Below are 22673 nucleotides of genomic sequence, written 5' to 3' on the forward strand. Positions count from 1 at the left end.
AAATAGCCACAACAACCAATCAAAAAACAGTACTAAGCACAGACCTACTGAGATCAGTTAAACAACCATATATGCATATGTATATAAAAAACAGAAATGCATGCACACACACACACACACACATACACACACACACATATATATATATATATATATATATATATATATATATATATATATATATATATATATAAACATAAACACGATATACATTCTTTAAAAATAATACAGAAAATATGAAACCTTATCAAACAGATTATGGTGCAATATAAAAATATAAATAATAATTATCAGTATATCATTTGTGCAGCCTAAATGATTTAAGAACGGGTTTTAGGGGTACCTGTTCATTAAGTCCTAAACCTTTATTAGCTCGCAGTCTCATAATCCATTCCAATTCTACCATCTCAGTTCTATTTCTGATGTCTCCTAACTTAGGGGTCATTTACAGTCTATCAATAACACGGAATTTAAATTGATGGTCAGTCCCTTTCTCTGCAGCATGTTTTGTTAAGGCATTACACATGTAGTGTATATTAATAGAATGTAGATGTTCCCTAATATGTTCTTTCAGTTTACTATTACTCCTTCCCACATAAAAGGATGAACATACTGTACAATGGGCAAGGTGTGAAGACTGTGAAATTGATGTCATTATTCCATAGTATGCTTGACTGTGGACCACCACCCTACCAAGTTCCATTTCAGGTAGTCTGTGAACAAATTACCAAAAACATTGTAAAGTACAGATACTCACAAAGCTCCAAAAAAAGTTTCAGTGTGACAAAGAAGCGCAAAACTGAAACATTCACAATTATAAACAAAAATGTTACTGATTTACACATCTCCTTACATCCATTGTAGTGTATAATAATAAACCTAATCTTGCACATACCCTCTGTCAAGACCCACAGCTCTAGCACTGAAGTCAATGATTTGTCAGAATACTACAAAACTACATTTTACAACGTGGTCTTTTAATCAGTGTGACAAAATAGATGTGAAAAAAAAAAAGAATTTCCAGCTGAGTTTGAAAAGGGAAGCCTGGTTTCTTTCAATGTATGTGTATGTTAGTGGGAGCTCTTTTATTCAGAGATACATTGCAGCACTAGGCTTACTCCTGTCCTGTCATTACTGGTATCACCTGAATGAGCTGTTAAACACTTTAAATAGCAATCTTCTGTACAACCCTTCAGTGTCCTTGTAACAATACCTCACCCCTTTTGTAGTAGTTGCTTCTATGGGGTTAATATCACATGGGAGATCCATCTCCTTGGTTTAACATCATATAAATATACTTCCTCTAAATCACATACCTCTGCATCCTAATAAATCGTTGTGGCTTGCTGCCACTGGAATCACAAACACCACCGAACCTACCTGTGTGTCTTTCCATAATATTCCACTACAGTATTTTAACACACATTTTATTTTGTAGTTCCATAACTATTCTCTTTAGGAATCTTATTTTTACTAACTAACATTAACTGGATTACAAGGGAAATTATTAGGTTTTTGATCCACTCAAAATCAGAATATACTTGATGTCACCTTATCAATAGCTGTGGTTTAACTGTATTCAAAATGCAGTTTTATATTTTTGGTTTTTATATTGATAGGATTATAATGTTTTTATTGTGTATACCACAGGTCCAAACTTCTGTAGAACATCCAGGTTATGATTACATGGATAACTGTTTCTCCACTCTACATTTCCTCCCTCCGTCTACTAAAATTAATGACTTGTCAATTTGTTGTGACCTCTCTCTTTCATTCCCTTTCAGCCATTACCTACTGTTTTTAAATTAGCATGCTCTGTACACACAATACTCTCATCAGCTACTTCAGTTTACCTTTTCATCGTTTTTGCCTGGATGACTTATATGCTCATCCTCTTTTTTTTCCTTTCATACCCTGTTTTAACCTGCTCTGCTTTTGTCTTCCTCTTACTCACACCATTGTCTTCATCTCTGATTCATTTCTTCTATTTTGCCAGAATAATCCTCACTGTTGCCTTTGCTCCTAAACAGAAAAATGAAAAAATATATATTATACATTTATTCTCCGTTGGAATGAATTTTGCTGTTTTCTTTTGCATATCTTATTCTGTTATCAGTTATTGTTGTTTTATTAAATGTATCTTTCATTTCTTTATTTAATTCTGTGTATATCTTTACTCATTTTGTTAGTTTTGCTACTCAAGTTTTTATCATTGTAAATTCCTCTTTCTAGTGTTTCTATTCAGGTCTCCATGTATGTAAAGAGGGGTCTATGAAAACTTCCCTGGTTAGCAAACCAGAATAAATAAATGCATAATCGTCATGTATTTGTTTTTACATCCACTGTCAGTATGAGATGAGAAATGTTATAAACTGTGCTACTCTTAGTCCATATTTTGTTAGAGATCATCTGAAGGTGTCAGATGTTGAAGATGTAGTCAGAAAACATTTTTATATCCAAGGTTACTGTACCAGCTACTGTGTAGATCTATTTCTATTACCAGAACACGTGACTGCCTCAAAAGTAAATATAAGCTATTGGTTATTAAGCAGTGTACATCAACAGTAAAACATGTAGCAGGAATGGAGACTGTTTTTGTATTATAACCAGATTTAGTCATCATCTGGTCTTGGGTTGATCTGAATACACATGCCGTCTTCTTTCATCTTAGTGGAAAATGTATCATTCTTCCTTGTTTTACTTCAGTAATTTATATGGCCCTCCAATCCACTTTTTACCCAGGGTGTTAATTATGTGGTTCTCAACCATGAAATATTGTGGCTTTAGATTGTAATGAGGCATGTCAGAGAAAGACCACTAGGTCTCAGACATGATCTGTGTATATCAATTTTGCCCTTATTTTGCTTGTCCATTAGCCACATGTGCAGACTGTTAAATGAAAGCAGGTGCAGCGTTTCAGGGGAACTGTCTGGTGCTCATGATGTGATCATTTATTATAAACTGCCACAAATATTCTTTCCTTGTCATACAAAACATACAGAGGACATTAAGGTGACCAAGCCTGGTGTACCATGGACTTTATCATTCAATAATCAAGTATTTTGTTCTACAAGCAGAATTTGCTGACTTATTTCTATACAACTTGCAGTTCTATCAATTCTGAATGCCAGTTTTATTTCTGGGCAGTTGTATGGATCATTTGGTATCTATGCTAGCAGCCTTCCATGGAGAGATTATAATTATAATTACATGCCATTTGATTCACTCTTGAACTAAGCCATATTTATTTAGTCAGTTCAGAAGTGCTTTTCAGCTTTGTTCTTATATGTTTTCAAAGTAAAAGTAATAAAAATAGACTTCAGACTCTTGCTAGATTTTGTAGCCCTTTTCACTCTATTTCTTTTTACTATAAACATATTTGAAGGAAATGTCACGCTTTTACAATAAATAAACAGAAATCTTCAGACTGGTTGTAGAATTCAGAATAGTCACACTATGTTGCATGCTGTAGTCTAGTCTTGAAACAAATATGCACACGTAATTTCAGTTTGTTGATGTCTCTAAAACATATACAAGTTTAAAGTCTGAAAAAGCCTTGCAGACAGTTTCCCCATCAATATTTTTTTTCTTTGCTCTGTTCTCTGCTTAGGGAAACAGTAGGTGCTTATCAGACAATACAAAGTGTAAACTGATATAAGAGAATCTGTGGTGAAGTTTTTAAAGTCATGACAACTTAACAAGAAGAAAAAAGTAAATAGACTACGTTTTTAGTCAATTCATAGAGGTTTCAAATGCAAATAAACTCCTTTAAGATAAAGGGATTTTCTGTCCCAGAAAAGTGTAACACATCAAAGAATAAGATTCAGAAAATTCTACTGATAAGATAAGGTGGCCACTGGTGTTTTAGAAAAGCCATTAATATCCAAAAAATTCTTGGGCAAAACAATGCCAAGGAGGAACGTCACTGTTTCTGAAGGATGAAGCTAAACTTTCCTGCCATGTTGAATCCAGCAGGAAGCTGAAATGAAGTAAAGAGTTGTCTATGCCAATTCCAATAAAGAACAATAGCAAACAGTTTTACCATGCATATTTAACCAGTTGTTAATGATTTAATAATACACAGTTAAGTATTGCAGCTTAGATATCGTTTGCTTGATGTATAGTCATATGACTTCAAATACCAAAGAAGATTTTTCTAACAATGATTATTCAGCCTTTTAGACAGGTCACAGAGACTTCATATAAACCAACGGTTCAGAGAAAGCTTTGTGTTTGTCTACCCTCTTTGTAAACCAGGTTTGCGACAAAAGATGAGGAAACTAAGAGATGGGATGAGAAGTTAAAACAGAATAGCAAATTATGTGGCAGGGAAGGAAGGAAGTGGAGCCTTCACATGTGCCCGAGTTGCAGAGGGTTCAGCAAAAGCACTGAGTACAGAGAAGGCAAGAGATGGCAGCAAGAGACACAAGATGCATGTATTTACTGATGCCACAGCAACTGCATGTAACTGGTGAGGTATAGGATACCACACCTACTGTATATAACTGGTGAGACATAGGAAGCATGTGCTAACTGATACCACACCCACTGCATATAACTAGTGAGGAATAGGATGCATGTGCTTACTGATACCACACCCACCGTATATAACTGACAAGTCATAGAACGTATCTGCTTACTGATTCCACACCCACTATAATGAAATTAGAGTAGTGGCCAGAAATATATACTTAAACCATATGTGAATAATTCCTACTCACTCAGCTCACGAACATAGAATGTTATGCTTTTAATAATTGGTGATTAGTAACCTCGATGTATGGTGTACTACCATCTATGAATGCTCCTCGACTAATTCCAGTGTCATCATGAACCATAACTTTATTACCAGTAGTTCAACTGGATGTCTAGAAAAGACCCTGATCTCTGTGAAAAATAAGTGCAACATTCCTGTCTTCAATCCCAAAGGAGCAGAAGTAGCCATACAAATAAAAAAGTCAGATCTTCCTCTCTTTGGCCAGTGCCTCTGACAACCTGAAACTTGTCCTGAAGCTGCATTCTTGAATTCAAAGCATATTATAGTGCCTGTCTTCACACAGATTGACTAATGTTCCCAGCTTATGAGCAAAACATTTCGGGACAGCTCCCAGGAATTATTTATTCTAAACTGAAGAAATTTACTCTGTGTGTTAATGAAATCTCTCATGGTCTGTTTTGAAAGTAGAAATTCTTCAGAAGATAAAATCAAACTGATTAGTTTAACAGAGAGCTCATAACTATGGGTGAATGTTTTAGTTGATGCCAACACAAGTGAGATTCATTCTCTAAATCATTTGGTCTTCTGTCCTAGTTTTGAGTATATAATATATTGTGAAACTTTGTGTCCATTGGCAATGAATTTGTCCATTTAGGAGCAGTAGCACTGAATGCTTTAACACTGGAACCACTAAAAGCGCTACTATTAATTCTCTGAGTGGTTCATGCGGTAGTCTGCAGGGATCTTTTTGGAAAAGACAATCATTTTTCATCTCGTATTGTATTTCTGGGGTTATAGAGTGGCCTATGCATAGTGAGAGATAGAACATTGATATTCTAAGCAGCTGTTTGGTCCTCCTGGACACTTTGGTAAGTCTGAGGAACGTGGAGATCACTTTCCAAATCATGCTCCCACAGAGAGGAAATTAATGCATTAAACTGCATTAATTCTGATGGAAGGATGATAGAGATGTTTTAGTTTTTAACTGGTTAAACTACTTTATATCCAAGGTCTATCATCTTTGTTGTCCAGTATATAAAGTTTTGTCTTAATGAAGCTAAGATTTGATCTAGCTGTTTTTCATATATTTCTTAGTAGGAAACCTTGATTACACCCTTAACCAAGTTATATTGCATCAGTAGTTTGTCAAGTCAGTCCTTCACTTTTTAATAAACAAATAGTATCACTTTGGTTTTGATTCTTTTGCATATTAACTAGCCTTTCAGTAAACATGTTTTTCACTGTTTATGGATGAGTTGCAGAGTGATTTGTAATACATGGTATTAGTGGATGAAACCAGCAATACACTATCAGTAATGTGAAGTCCACTTGTGATTACTAACACACTGAATTAGAATAGGTACAAAAAGTTAGTAGCCCTATATGGCTATCTTTGGAATTAATGTGACTTCCTTTAACACTCTCACCTCTGGGAACTCATGGCTTCTCACCCATAAATAGCTGGCAAGTTACATTAGCTCTTCAGTGCCATTAATTTCAGTCCTTAAATTTTTGGTTGAGAAAGGTATGATTGTCATTGTCAAATGCACATATCAGAGAAAAGTGTTGTTATTTTTCACTATTGCCTATTCTTCTGCAAAACTGGTCTGGAATTTTTTATCAACACAAGATGCATTCCATATTCAGGGCCATAAAATAAATAAATAAATAAATAAATAAAATAAAAATAAATAAAAAAAATCATACTTAGACTCAGTGTGGAGTCATTGAATACTCTGGTCCAGAGAATGCTGGGACACAGGGTGGAGTCACTGAATGCCCAGATAATGCTGGGAATTTGTGAGGAAACTGCAGTTGTCCAGGACATACTGGGACTCTGTGAGGAGGTTACCCAACTGTTCATGGTCATAAAAACAAAAGGTAACTTACACTGCAAAAGTATGTAAGGAAAATCATGGGTGTCTTTAAGAACTTACATATTTCATTGCTCTTTCTTTTTATGAGGATGTTTTGAAGATAAGAATGTGTTTAGATTATTTGGTAAACCCTTGAGTACAGTTGCTGTCTCTATGGATGATAGTTCCAGAGTTACAATTGTTATAAGTTGATGGGTTGATGATGAGCACCCTCAGTGCAGTGGCAGGCATTAGGGCACGTGTGGAAATTTGCATGCTAGTAGGAATGCATTGCGGGATCAGTGCTTGCTCACACTGCTGGGGAAGTAGAGTTGGAACTATATAAAGTTCCTTGTGCACCACCATGTCAGGGATGATATGACACCTGGGCAGAAGGGGCTGGTCAGGTAGTTCAACAGCTAATTGACATTTAAGATCCACCCTTAGATGCAGGTGGCCTGGTCTGGGGGAGAAATAACTATTGCCCCTTTGACTTGTGGTTAACAAAATGTAAGGCCTGGTGTGGGGGAATAAACCTTCATGGTTGCCTGGATGATGATGTCCTGCAGTTTGCTGTCATGTTTCCAAGGACTAAATGGTTTAGCACCTTCATGGTTGCCTGGATGATGTTGTCCTGCAGTTTGCTGTCATGTTTCCAAGGACTAAATGGTTTAGCAAATGGGATGAAGACCTATTAGGGCATATTTGGTAGGTGTGGAGGCAAAAATGCAGGCAGCCTAACACTAGTGGCTGGCTGAATGTGGTTATGCACATAGCTTCAATATAGAGGAATAATATGAAACAAGCACAGCTGGCCACCTTCTGAAAGCAGAAAATGGACCATCTTACTGTATCCATATTGAACATGGTTTTAGAACAGGATAGCTGCAGGAAGCCTAGTAGAGATATAAGAAAATGTTCAGGTGAAAGCTCATTTAAATATTTTGTTTATATAAAGTATAGCAGTAGTCTCTTAAACTGTTGAAAACTGATTTATTGAAATATATTTTTACATAATAGTTATAGTATGGCAGTATTAACATACATGTTTTCATTATATTCTTACTTTTCTTTTGAAGGCCTTCATATAACAGTACTTTTCCTTTTTTATTTTAGCCCCTCCTACTTTTCGCAGAACCCCTCCCCCATTTGTAGAAGCACTAGAGGGAGACCAACTGTTATTGAGCTGCTCTGCATATGGGAACCCTCAGCCTCAAATTAGCTGGAGGAAAAATAATGTTGTTCTCGTGGATGGAGATACCCTCCAGGTGAGTTTATTTTACATGAAATTATACGTTTTTTTTTTTTTTTTTTTTTACCTGATGCAGACTTTTTTTACACTTCTTCAACTGCCAAACAGGGTCACCTTGCACTGTTGCTTCTTCATACTTGTCACATTTCTTGAGGAATCTTGGTCAACACTTCAGCAAGCTTTTGCTAAGAGAATGCCAAACTTTTACTTTTTTGGTGAATGGCCCAGATCTCCTGTGATAGCTGAGTATGTTTTTCTTGAAGTGTGGATGTTGTAATCTTATGAAACACATTAGAGATCTGAAGATTAACTCTCATATTCATCAGGAATAATCGTGGATATAATGTACAGATGATACACAAACACACACACACACACACACACACACACACACACACACACACTAGACAGATATAGATATACACTCACATGCATACTTTTTTTAAGTAAATGTCTGGTATAGTGTGCAGCAAGTGCTGTGAGGAATATATTATTTCAAAGACATTTTAAATAAGAAAGGCAACAAAAAAGCAATCAAATTCTACATTTTAAGAATAGACATAGTTATTCCAATTGGGATGTGTAATAACTGACATAGATTGAGCAGATATGTGCAGGTTTATTTTCAGCTGACTGCCTAATTTACACCTACTTCATCAGACACACCTGCTTGGCATATTAATGAATTTACCTCTAAGGTTCATCTTTTCCGTTTTAATCCATTTTATAAAGTAAACACTTATCTTTCCTGTTATCTTGCTTCTTTAATTAGTATGGTACTGCTTAGTTGTTTTTCAGTTGTTTGTAGTTAAAACATGTATTTTATTACAGGGATTTAAAAAAGTCCATCCTACCAGCAAAGTACTGTTGGTAGAGCCAAGTCTTTCTTTGTGAAAATGTTGCAATATCTGTGTAGAAATAGCATACAAAAAGTTACAGAAGGCAGCTGCAGTCATAAAGTATGTCACCCTAGATATGTGAACTGGAACATTAGGGAGATACAAGTTTGTAATGATGGTCATAGCCAATGAGTAACAAAATGTCATATATGGTAAAAGCCACAAATAAAAGATTTGCAATAGATGCTATGGGGTAGTATATCGAGGTGGGCTTCTATATCTGTTACTTAAATATTGTAAATCCGAGATTACAAATGGTTTTAAAAGAAAATTAAATATCTTATCTCACTGATGTTGTGTGATATCACAGTTGTAATGTTAAAGCTGGGCTTTTGCTACCAGTCTCAATGCACATACACAACTGCACACTCAAAAAACACATATCTTATTCAGTGTATTGTTCTGTGAACTTATTCCTTTTGCATTGTGCTAACTTCACATAAAGCATTCTTCTAACTTCAAGGTACAGTACATATGCACATACATGGTTTATTTATTTTATTTATTTATTTATCTGATATTTGTTATCCAGGTATGGGAACTAATCCAAAGATCTTTTTTCAACCATGACCTGGGTCAAGTTGACAATGACAATATATACACAAAAGAACAAAATGTTGTACACTAAGATACAAGCAGATTAAACAATACATATGGCATAAAGTATACTGTTTTAGTAAAGAATATGTAATACATTACACAGTAGTTGCCTCTAAAGTCACTAACAGAGAACTGAAAAAAAAAAGAAAAAAATAATTCAACTGTAGTTCATTTATTTTAAGAAATATAACTTATTAGTAGACACGGTGATTTGCATAGCATAACAGAGTATACAGAAGTGGAGTGTTTTGCTGTACAGAGTATAATGTAGTAAAAGGGAAGAAATAGTCATAACAGAAGCGATAGTGCAAAGAATAAAGCTAAATAATAGGTATAAACTTAATTAAAAAGAGCATAGTTACATAAAGAAATAGACATTTGACTCCTTTCTCCTTAGCATATTCCATTCCCAGAATAGAGATGGAGAGAAGTTTAAATGTCAGAAGAGGAAAAGGGTACACATGAAAGAAAGAACATTAAATGTATAATAATCAGGGTTTAGGAAGAAGGGGGGGGGGGGCAAAAAATATTAACCAGAATCTCTAAAGCACATATATTTATTTTCCTCTAGCAAGTTAGAGTAGAGTTGTCTTGAAAAAAAATGTTTGGCTTGCTTGACAGTTCAGGAAAACTGTTTCAGAAACCAGAGAAAGTTTAGAGAAAGACCTTGCACAAGTGATGAAGGTAAAAGACCTGGAAATAAGAAATGAGTTGGAATTCCTAAGGGAGTTGGTAGAATCTGTTGATCATGGGAGGGCAGTAATTTCTTTAAGCAGTTTGTAGAGGAGAATAGATCAGAGCAAAAAGGAGAAGAGAGGCCCTGCCATTTACTGGTCACCATTTTCCTTTACCAAGTGTCATATAATGGTGGTCATATTTACTGGGGAGGTGAAAGAATCTGATAATTTAATTTTCAGCTATTTGAATCTATGCAGCAGTTTGTGATGAACCCAAGGCAGTAATGGTTAGTTCATATTCAAGACTAGACAGAAGAATACTTATGGCTCATTGAGCATCGACAGTAATATAAGAGATCTGGTAGTTAATCCTTAGTTGAGTAAAACATTATGAATCTGGGTATCGAAATGTTTGTGAAAGGAGAGATGCTGGTCAAATAGGAGGCCTAAATATTTTTGTCCTGGTCCACTTCAGTAAACAACACCGAATTACATTTGACGACCTTTATTAAGCTTCCATAAACATGATTGTTAACCAATAATTATAACTTTCAGCCAAAACCATGATACAGGTGATAATAACATCCATTTAGGAAAATATAAAATAACCATAAGGGCAGCGTAACCACTCACCCTTGATAAGCATCGTCCCCCACGTGCTCACTTATCTTTGCACTAACAAGGCAGCATTAACCCGCTCACCTTCAATTTATTAAATTACACCACCATCCAAATAAGCATCTCTGCCTGCTTATTAACTTATCCAACAAAGCAACCACCCACTCACTTTTCTTCCTAACCTATTGAATTGCACATCCAACACCAGAGGGGGAACAGAAGAGGGCAAGCCTGCCCCTCTTCTTCCCCACACAATCCCACTAATAAAAAGTGGGAGGGCGGGAGGGTAGCAAGTTCATGCCACAAATGTGACTCCTACCTCAGTTACACTTGACAAACCTTCTAAGCCCCTCCCTACCCCGTTTCCTCCAAAACAACCCTCTATCCCATTTAACCCTATCCTCCCCTTATTCTCCTAATTCCTGCTAATCTATGTATATAACCCCCACTTGAAGATGTCCCAGGGCAAAATGGTATGTTCCAAACCTCAGTCCTGGCCCACTTCAGTAAACACACAACACTGAATGACATTTGATGACCTTTATTAAACTTCCATAAACATGATTGTTAACCAATAATTATAAATTTCAACCAAAACCATGACAGAGGTGATAATAACATCCATGAAGGAAGACATAAAATAACCATAAGGGCACCGTAACCACTCACCCTTGATAAGCAGCGTACCTCACTTGCTCACTTATTTTTGCACTAACAAGACAGCATTACCCTGCTCACCTTCAACTTATTGAATTACACCACCATCCAAATAAGTAGCTCTGCTTGCTTATTAACTTATCCAACAGCGCAACCGCTCACTTTCCTTCCCAACTTATTGAACTGCACATCCAACACCAGAGGGGGAAAAGAAGAGGGAAAGCCTGCCCCTCTTCTCCACCCACCAGCCTGACCAGGCTGTTCCCCCTCTCACTGCCCAAATTTCCCACAACCTAAACCTCATTAAAGGCATAAAGCCAAACATCATTTGGCGTACCTAATCTTGCCTAACTCAACTGTCTACATGCCATCACCCCTCAATCCCCATCACCAACAAAACTATTCAGTTACCTAAACAGTTAAACTAACCATTGATCCCTTTCCAGGACTAAAATAACCACAAACTCAAAGTCTAAAATATCCATACTACTGTTACTAAATTACCATACAAAAAAAAAAAAAAAATAATTATTCTCAGAATCCATACCCTAAAACAAGCAAACACTAAGCCCATTGCCACTCGAAACCATGCAAAGGTAATAGGATACCCTCACTCCACATTTCAAACACATTACTAATGAATTAACCACATAAAATCACATTCAAATCCCCTTTAATACTTTTCCTTGACCTCTCAAAGGCATTTGACACTATTTCCCACAACCTCCTTCTTACCAAACTCTTTAAACTTAACCTATCCCCTTCCTCTATCCAGTGGTTCTCAAGCTATCTCACAAACAAGCAACAAGCAGTTAAATGGAAAAAAGCTACCTCTCCCTTCCTTAATACATCCACAGGTGTCCCCCAAGGTTCCATTCTAGGCCCCCTGTTATTCAACATATTCATAAGTGATTTCTTCCAAGCCATTCCAAACTCCAGTCTCATCCAATATGCCAATGAATCTACTATAATCTGTTCCTTCCCTTCCATCACAACTCATGATAATCTAACACAAGCCGCCTTCTCTTCCACCGAACAGCCGATGCTAGACAACTATCTAGCCCTTAATGCAACCAAAACAAAACTTATGTTATTCAATGCATCCATAACTTCTTCCCTAGACAAACAATCCTTCATAATTACCAGCAAAAATAATAACCCCCTAGAACTACTCTCTGACACAAAATTACTAAGAATTATCATTGACAATCAACTAAAATTTGACAAGCATCTACAAGCAAATATAAAAAAAAAACATAAAAAATTAGGCATGCTTTACTGCCACAGTCGCTTTATCACCACCACCACCAGGATTACATTAGCTAACACATACCTCATCCCATACTTTTTATATACTGCGGCTATCCTAACCAGCCTGCAATCTTCCCTCAAAACAAAACTCTTATCTTGTTATAACAAAATATCCAAATTTACAGCAGGTCATAGAGCCTCTTCCCACCACTGTAATTCCCTTCACCAACTAAATTGGCTAGAATTACCAAACTTCCTCACATATACCCAGCTCATCCAAGCACACAAACTCATTCATAACCCATCTCTGTGCCCCTCCCTAGCAAATACCTTTGAAATGCATAAGCTAGATAGACTCCTAAGATCCAATTCCCAAAACCTAATTAAATTGCATAAACCGACACGTCCTGCTGGGAATCACTTAATGTCCTTCTCTCTTGCACACCTCTGGAACTCTCTCCATTCTCCCATCTGCACCACCAGCAGTCTCTCTTTGTTTAAAACCTCACTGCACTCACACCTTACCTTACCTTCGCAATGGAAATGCTCTTGCTCTCATCCAACCTAATTCTGACCACACTTTCTTCCTAACTTTTCAGACTTATTTGTTACCTGTCACTACCTCCTAAAGTTCTACATCCTTAGGGCCATTAGGAATCAGCGTGTTTCATGCATTTTTGAACTAAATTACCTTATTGTAATTGCCTAAAAAAAAAACAAAAAAAACCCCACATTACTACTTACTGAATTAACCTGATGTAATTTTGCTAATGAAAATCTCTTTTCTTTATTTCTGTTTTATGTAACATTTATTTGAATTGTGTGATATGGATTTGTACTATCCAAAATATGTATTTAACATTCAGTTGAAGTATATATTATGGATTTATTCTTTTTCTGTACTACGTATTTGTATTTCTCCAAAGCTTTTCTCCCTAGGACTCCATTGGAAATGGGCTGTTTGTAGCCCAATGGACTATCCTGGAAAACAAACTGCAAATAATAATAATCTTGCCAACACACATCAGTCTCTCTTTGTTTAAAACCTCACTGCACTCACACCTTACCTTACCTTCGCAATGGAAATGCTCTTGCTCTCATCCAACCTAATTCTGACCACACTTTCTTCCTAACTTTTCAGACTTGTTACCTGTCACTACCTCCTAAAGTTCTACATCCTTGGGATGTATTCGACCAACAACTAAATTACCTTATTGTAATTGCCTAAAAAAAAAAAAAAAAAAAAAAACACATTACTACTTACTGAATTAACCTGATGTAATTTTGCTAATGAAAATCTCTTTTCTTTATTTCTGTTTTATGTAACATTTATTTGAATTGTGTGATATGGATTTGTACTATCCAAAATATGCATTTAACATTCAGTTGAAGTATATATTATGGATTTATTCTTTTTCTGTACTACGTATTTGTATTTCTCCAAAGCTTTTCTCCCTAGGACTCCATTGGAAATGGGCTGTTTGTAGCCCAATGGACTATCCTGGAAAACAAACTGCAAATAATAATAATCTTGCCAACACACCAGTACTCATGTAGACAAAAATGCTTGCACCACCATACAAGACTTTTACCAGTACGACCCCTAATGTACCACAAACTGTAAAACAAGCCAACAAAACTAACCAAACACAATGTACACCAACTTGAAATGCCCAGTGGCAACAGACACACCAGGTCAGTAACTAACCCTCACCATTCAAAATGTGGTAAAATAATCCAACCCTACCTCCCGTAAAACTGCAGTAACTCGAAACAAAATCCTCTTATACACAATGCACCACCTAGCTCATCGTTCTGATCCAACTTTTTCAGTGTAACCCATTAATTCCGACCAAGAATAACACCCCTTTACCAAAAACTCTCCTATAACAATCCCCTTAATCCTGCCACAGTCATGTAATCCTAACCATCATCTGACATGCCTCAGCTCACCTAGTATCTACTTCAGCAGTAACCATAACTTGGTATGCTACTAGGTTAATCTGCCCATCTAATCCATTCAAAGGAAAACCCTAACTATAAACAAGACCGTGTGAAATTCACCATGATGCTTCCCGCACAAGATAATATAACAAAACAATCCCCACGACAGACATTACCTTATGGCTGTGAGAAACAGAAACACAACAATGAACAAACCAAACACCATACACAGCTGCACTGCTGGAAATCCATAACCTCATTTCCTAATGCTCCATCAGCCGATACGTTCCTCAGCATCCTCCCTCACCTGTCAAGTCCACATTCCATCAGAATGCCAGCTCAGCAAGTCCCCATCTGTGTCCTCAGTGTGATCTGTAAAAGAAAACCTGCAAAGTCAGTTTCTTAATGACGTTGTGCACCACTAAGAGCACAGCTCATTTAGCAACTGTACGAAATGCATGCATTACTGACTGCTAAACCCCCATGACTTAAGATGTGTTAGCAAAATGCCCCATAAAGTTTCTTCCTACCACCCATATTCATGATACGACTGACAGCCATGCAAAATGAAACAAGTTTATTACATCAAAAGGCCTGTTCTATAAATAAAACTATACCTTTAACCATCTCATGAGGTTTCTCAACAAAGCTTTTAGCCAATAATTAGGGCAGGGAAAGTTAAAACTACCGAATGTGTCAACAAAATGCCAAACCCCATAACTAACACTATCCATCTACCCCCAAAGGACATTCCTGTGAAATAACTAAAAGGTAACCCCATGGTGAACTACACCAACTTATTAACCCCTACCAAAGTAACCACCTTAAACGAGCTGACATGCAACTTCAGAAACGCCTAACTCCCCGAAATCCACGTTTGAAACAAAACACTGCCTTGTGTCTACAATAATAACAACAAAGACCTCCTTATCCCACTACCAAACAACTGGATGGGTGACTAAACTCACCCTAGGATTCTACCCCATCCCACGAAGGACAATAGGAGCAGTATGTAGAAATAAGAATTGATCTTGACTACCTACAAGACCCTAAACCATTAACCTTATAGCTTCCTATGCTCCTATGACTGTTGTGATTCTGCCTTGCCTGTAAACCCCAAACTCCCTATAAACAACTCCCTGCATCACCTTGCCCCAAACATACTTCCCTTTTGAACCCCATTGTGTACCACTTCCAACAGTCAAAATCCATGCAAGAAATCCATTAACTTTCAAAGCCATTTCATCAGGGCACTGACCGCTGCTCGACCATCTGTGACCTTCTTGTGCACCACCCATGTGACTAGGACATCCATTGAAGTAGGCTCCATTACTCTAAATCCTCTTTCTTCAGGTCGCCGACTTTAGCCCACTCAATTCCACACCTCTGCAATCTGCAAAAGAAAACAGATCACCTTGCCTTTACAAGAACAGAAACAATAATTAACTACAGGTCCACCACTCGTGTGTAGGTAGCAAACACCTTCTCACCATGACCCCCTTTTTACCAACTACCCTATGTCCTGCCAGATATGAGAACCCCAAATGTCATCTCTGATGTAAATCACCCATGATTTGCTGGGGCACCACCCTTTATGAAAGATGGACCAAAACTATGCCACAAATCTGGGCATTCTGCAAAATATGTGCAGGTGAAAAGGTATGACTCACCACCCGTGATCCCCTTCAAGAGGAAATCAGTAGCTGAACTACATGCTGTGTCCCCAACTCACCCCACTACCAACCTGAATACCTGCTCCCATCAGCAAAGGACACCCATCTATGACCACAGAGCAAGGACCCAACGTACACTCTCCTTTTTCTTGTCCTGCCAATACCTGGCTTCAAACCCAGTTGTGCCACACATGCCATAAAACTGCTTGCAAACACAACATGTTAGATCTCCCCCACAATCTCAGAACAATAAATGTGGTCACAAACCACCCACCAAGGGGGGGCAATATTGCCCCTACAGACCCAAAAGTATGAGCACAGCAGATCCCACAGCCTAGGATACACCACCATATCTCTCAAGTGTACCTCATTATGAGGAATGTACCTCATTTGGGGTCTTAAAAGTTCACGATCCTCAAAGTTCCACATGGAAAGGGTCTGTCATAAATTCAGTGTTAGAAATTTTTAATTGACATCCATGATAAATAGACAGGAATCACATTAATTCATTAAAAGATCTTTTTTTTCTATTTTATACTTACAACCAGTATATTTTACCCATCCTATGACCTTCCTTGTTAAAGTTGTTAGTAAGCCATTAGTATGTGCCCCACATTTTGCCCATTTGCTCCACATTATGAGGCCTAGTGTTCCTCATTTTGAAGATGTAAGGTTGAGAGCTCTATACATCACCAGCCACAGTAGTAAAAAACAGACCAAAATACTGCCTATGTATCCCACCCTATGCAAATCCTTATACTTACTAGAACCATGCAGTAAGAAATAAAACACATTCTGATTACTAGCCCTCACCAAACTAGCGAAGCATCAAGCACCACTTCCTGTCTTTTTAACACGATCCTTAAATCTCCTGCTAAGATAGTACCATTGTGGCAACTGAGTAAATTAAGGAATAAAGAAATTGGTTTTACCACGTGCAACAGATAAAATAAATGACTTCCTAGCTATAAAACGTGTTCAACTTAATTTTAAAATACCTTGGCAATGGATGTGGATAGTACAAGGGCTGTTTTCATAATACTTTCAAAACAAACTTATTAACCACATAAGATGTACTGCTCCACAATTTAATCAACAAATGAGCTCTTAAGAGCCATAGTCCACCCCTTCAGCTACAGACACACCCTCTCCTTAAAAACATAACAGGGCCAACACAAGGATGAAAGAGTGTCAACCCCCCCCATGACTGTTAGTGCCACTGATGCAAAAAACAACGGTACATCAAGTCCACACCCTGTATCGTAAGGCAAGCATCCACCCACCAAGTAAATCCACCTCCTGCACAGAAAAGCTGACACTTTAGTTTTTTTTTTTCCTCTTTTATTAACCCTGCCCTCTCTCAAAACACCGATGTCACAACCCGCATGTGCAGTAGGCAGCATCAACTAAAAGCCTGCGAAAACAATGGAAGTTGTTAACCATGACTCTGGTTGGATGAGGACCAGCCATAAGATTTGAACTGCACTAAACAGTGATCTACTTAAAATTCTATCAAAACATCAGACTAAAACAATATATAATAAGCAATTGTATCAGTCAACTATCAGACTATAATACAACATTGTGAACCAACCATGTTATTAAAAGCAAGACACTATTACTGGTTCGCTAGATAGAGATTGTATAGCAGTCACTTCAGCAAACTTAAACCAGAGATGCCCTCCCCCAATTGCAGAAGGATTCAGTACTGCGCATATTGTGGGTGCTGCGAAGAGCACATCTCACTAACTATAAAGAATGAAATAATACTAATTTCCTGAACTTTAATCAACATTTGACTTGGAGATGGGCCCTATTCCAATCCTGGTATTAAACACACAAAGACATGCTGAGAAAGGAATGAAAATTTGAGCAGAAGGTTGTATGGTCAAGCACATCTCCCACTGTGCCTGTGCAGTATGCAACTGCCATTCACTACAGCTCGCAGCCCACAACAGGTACTCCTGCTGCACTAGGCCCTAGCCCACCTTCGGATGTTCAGTAAAGCCCACAATCCGCTGACACCGGGAAAGAACAAAAAAGACCCACTACCTCCACAAAACCCTGCTGAGGCCACCACCACACTCCGTGATGTAACCCCTCCAACCAAAAGCAATCACCCCAGCACCCTACTGCCAACACTATCACCATCACTGCAACCGCAAGTCCTATGATGAACGGACTAAATTGACATCTGCCCGTCATGTGAAAATCCCCAACTTGAACTAGGGACAGTTTTCTTTTTTTTTTTTTGTTTTTTTTTTTTTAGATTGTTCTCACCAAACCAGGCTTTGCAGCAAATCAATTGCTATTAAAACAGGGTGAACCTGGTGTGATTTGAAACTGCTGCCAATAATGATGAGCCCCTACCTGCCAGAATTCCACCAGTTTATGAAAAATGGATCAAACTCTGAGATGAAATACAACCCTCCTGAAAATTCTGAGAAGTATATGCTGAGCGTTTTACACTCACCTCATAGTTCTGATGCACTGTCCCATCATCTAGCTGCCATTTTGAAAGGAAGTGAGATAACCTGACCCTTCCTTTTCAAGGAAAGTAACATCCACCTTCTTATAGGTGACATGAGGTCACTAAATGTATATTTCAACTACTTCAAAAGATTTACAGAAAAAGTACAAACAGGTTTAATTAAGGGACATCCCTAACCAAATAATCTTCAAATATATGCATGGAGGTAAGAAACAGAAAATGTTTAGGTAAAGTGTACTTTGCCAACTTGTCTCCAAAATGTACTAGTTAAGCATGACAGAACTAATTTTTTTTCTTTTTGTCAGATCAAGGCTGTGTCTTACAAAGTTGTTAGAATGCGGTTCACCTTATCATAACTTCCCACCATGTCTGAAGTCTGAAACTATAAATGTCTGTCGTTATTCCATACTTCACTGTTTAATTATTTACCCTTACTTTGCCAGAACCACAGTTGTATGAAAGTTGGGACTAAATGTGTATAAAGCAAACTCCGTACCTTTATGAAATCTGCACTGCAAAAAGTATGCTGTCTAAATTCTATGCTGTGCTTCGTCAACTCGTGCACACACACATGTAAAAGCTCTGAGCAAGCAGACATTTGCTCCATTCGCAATATCACCCACAGCAATCCAATAATTCCACCGCAGTGTCATGCTCGATCCAGCATGGCAAGGGCCCCAACAAAATCCGGCAAAATTCTGCAACCCACAAAATTCCCACCAATGACTAGCCAGTACCCCCACTGACCATGGTGGGGGGGACTTCAACAACCAAAAGCATCCCTTAAGCAACCATTAATGAACGACCATTATAAAATGACAGTATTACCGACTGCATGCAAATCTAACTATTACTGGCCAAATGTAAATTTAACAACCCCACAGTCAAGCACAGCCTTAAACTACACCTTAAGTACACCGTGTCTAAAAAAAAAATTGTTTAGCAGTACCTTTTCCTACATATACTAGCATACTAGGATTAAACAAGGTCTACCACCACAAAACCTACCGGTCATCAGGAAGTAAACTTGCAGTAGCAATTTCACACCAAAAATCTGACTCCTACCTCAGGTACACTTGACAAAACCCTCAAAACCCCTCCCTACCCCTACCTCATTTCCTCCTAAATATCCCTCCCTCTCATTTAACCCTATCCTCCCCTTATTCTCCTAATTCCTGCTAATCTATGTATTAAACGCCACTTGAAGATGTCCCAGGACAAAATGGTCTGTTCCAAACCTCATTTGTTCAGTGACATGGGGTAATGGGGAACCCAAGGAGCTTTAATGGTAAATTGTGAATTAACTTTAATTTCTGATGTATTCTGAAAATTGTTAAAGGATCTTTTTCTGTTATTGACTGTGAGTTTATTTTTGTGAAGCCAGTACTAAACATTAGAAGTCAGCCTAAATTTCATTCTTTATGAAGGATGGAACATTTTTTTCCTTTAAAAAGGACAATATAATGTGTATATAGTTTATATATTTAGAGTAAAATGTATCTGCTTTCAGACAGACATGGATGGCAGTGTTGAAGAACTGTCTCCTACAGTTACATATTTTACAGACAGTTCCACTAGTGATTTCAATGCAGATAATTAATTTAATTCTATTTCTGCTGCAGTATATTTAATTACACTCTTATTCTTCATCTGAGCCACTCTTTGTAACTTCTGCTGTTAGAATTTACATTTATTAGCTAATTGACTATAAGCCCTTGCCTTCCAGTGGCATTTGTGGCCACTCACAAAATTGTTGAATGCTATCAAAACAACACAGGTTGTCTACAAATTGCAGTTACGTGTAACTTGGCAAGCTTTTTACTACATAAAATAAATATGTAGATTAGGTTTTCTGCCAAAGGAAAACATTACTTGCCAGAAACCGAGACTGAGAGTCATGTTTTCTGGATAAGTAGTAAAACAATCCTTCCTGGCAAGCATTAATATATTATATTCTCGCAGTCTGCAATAACAAGTTAACCAGCATGGTTTCAGGAGGTTAGAGAAAAATGTGTGCAGAAAAAAGAAAAAAAATGGGGGGGGGGGGCAGAGCTAACAGGCTTTGCACAGACAGTATTTCGAAATCATGACTGAATGTCAACCCTGCAGTTGGGAGACAGTAACTTTAACCACTAAGCAAGCATACTATCAAAACCTGCAACTTTGCACTTTGCTGAAGGTAGCACTGTTTTTTTTTAGATCCTGAGAAGTATCTTAGAACAGAGAAAAACAGTAATCTGCTGGTTCTGCTACAGCAGATCCCTTCAGTGAATTTAGTAAGCCAATACTCACTCCTGCTGAAGATCCATATGATCCAGGAAGTCAGCACATACATGCCTCATTGAGCAACTGAAGAGAAAAAGCAGAGCTACAGCTGTGTTTTGTGGTGCCTGGTGAAGCTCATCAATTCGGTGCCCCCACCCACAACTTTAAATAGAAAAAGATGTTCTCTTGCATGCATAAGGAAAACAAAAAAATGAACATACACTAAAATTAAATAAACAAAGTAAGAAAAAAAAAGTCTTCTGAGCACAGTAGCTCAAAAATGTTTTCTTTCTAAATAATTGCAGCAATCCATTCACTATAAATGTAACAACTGCATTACTAGATTTCATTCTAAATGCTACGCACAAAGAGCTGAAGCAGTAGTTCTTTAGTCCTAACAACAAATGTAGTACAGGCATTCAGAAACTGAATGTTAGTACTACACTACCCCCAGTCGGCATCTTGGGATTACACTCCCTGGCACATTGCACCCAGGGTTGCTGCCACCTTTGTCCTAGCCTAGCTTATGCCTCTGATTAAAAGAATCTGGTTTGCAATGTATTCAATTCCCTTGATCAATCTCAATAAATACATTTTTTAGCTTGTGAGAGGAGGCATATCTAGTTAACCAAACTTTGAAATATAGTTACAGTCATTGTTATATCACTGACATTGAGGCATGACATCTGTCATCTACTCTGTCCTGTTTGCTACATCAGTAATGCCAGTTCATTCCAAATCTAAGTATATTTAACAGTAACCATTTGAAATGATGTGACCCACTAGAATGAGTCCCAAAACATGGAGACTGAATGGCCAAAAAAAAAAACAAAAAACAACTTTCATATACTGAGATGACCATTTCTCAGAATATTTCTTTTTCTCCTAGGCATGGCAATCTTGGAGTTAATATATACATTCAGGGGTGTAGGGGTTTTTTTTTTTTTGGTATGTCAGCATCCAGCATTTTAAATGTTGACATTTTAATGGAAAACCATATTTACCCTATGAAGTACACCTTTAAATCCATGGCACCATTTTAACTATATGCAGATATGAATATTGTTTCATTAATTATTTCATGAATTCATGAACTCTGATGTTCACTCTGTCTATAACACATGCCTATATTGTGCTTTGTCATTCATTCTTTATACAATGTCATTTATCTATTGTCTATACCCCCCAGGGTGAGACCGAACTAGGTCCAGTGGTATTGGTGCTCTACCCTGGTTTATGACTTCAAATTAAATTAAATAAGTAAAAGTAATTAAATTCCTGAAAAACATATATATCTGAGTGGGACATTTCTAACTAAACCAAGCATGTGTCAAAGACTAGACTACAAGGTGTTTGTGGTGAAATAAAACATTCATGTACCAGGAACTGGAATTCATAGAGGGGAGGGATATATAATTAAAATAGATGTGTAGCATCTACTAACTAGAGTGTGGGGTTGTAGTGTGGAAGATGTAATAAAAATATGTAATTGCAATTGACCTGGATTGCTTGCATAGTTTGAGGGAGAGGAGGTTGTTAACTGTGCGCGGCTGAAAGGACATTGCAAGCAATGAAGGGTTTACTAGTACAAATGTGCCAAGGATGGGATTTCAGTACGGTGTGAAGGAGTTACATTATTTATATGCTGAGATGAAGGTACTTACAGGAATGGGGATATATGATGTGCTTGTGTTGAGTGTGCATTTACCAGTCTTGAAACATGAAGCAGAGAGTACATCAGAAACACAAAAGGTTTGCACCCGATGAATGAGC

General features: G+C 37.5%; 1 protein-coding gene across 1 annotated transcript in view; it reads left to right on the plus strand.

Moving 5' to 3' along the window:
• The window catches only part of IGSF9 (immunoglobulin superfamily member 9), a 1174198-nt gene that overhangs the window by 811143 nt on the left and 340382 nt on the right, over positions 1 to 22673 (plus strand). The window contains exon 5 of the mRNA XM_044059432.1: positions 7690 to 7841. Within this exon, the coding sequence (XP_043915367.1) occupies positions 7690 to 7841 (152 nt within the window). The remainder of the gene's footprint in view (positions 1 to 7689; positions 7842 to 22673) is intronic.

Source organism: Protopterus annectens, chromosome 17.part0 (genome assembly GCF_019279795.1).
Source record: "Protopterus annectens isolate FY-2018-M chromosome 17.part0, PAN1.0, whole genome shotgun sequence".
Classification (NCBI taxonomy): Eukaryota; Metazoa; Chordata; order Ceratodontiformes; family Protopteridae; genus Protopterus; species Protopterus annectens.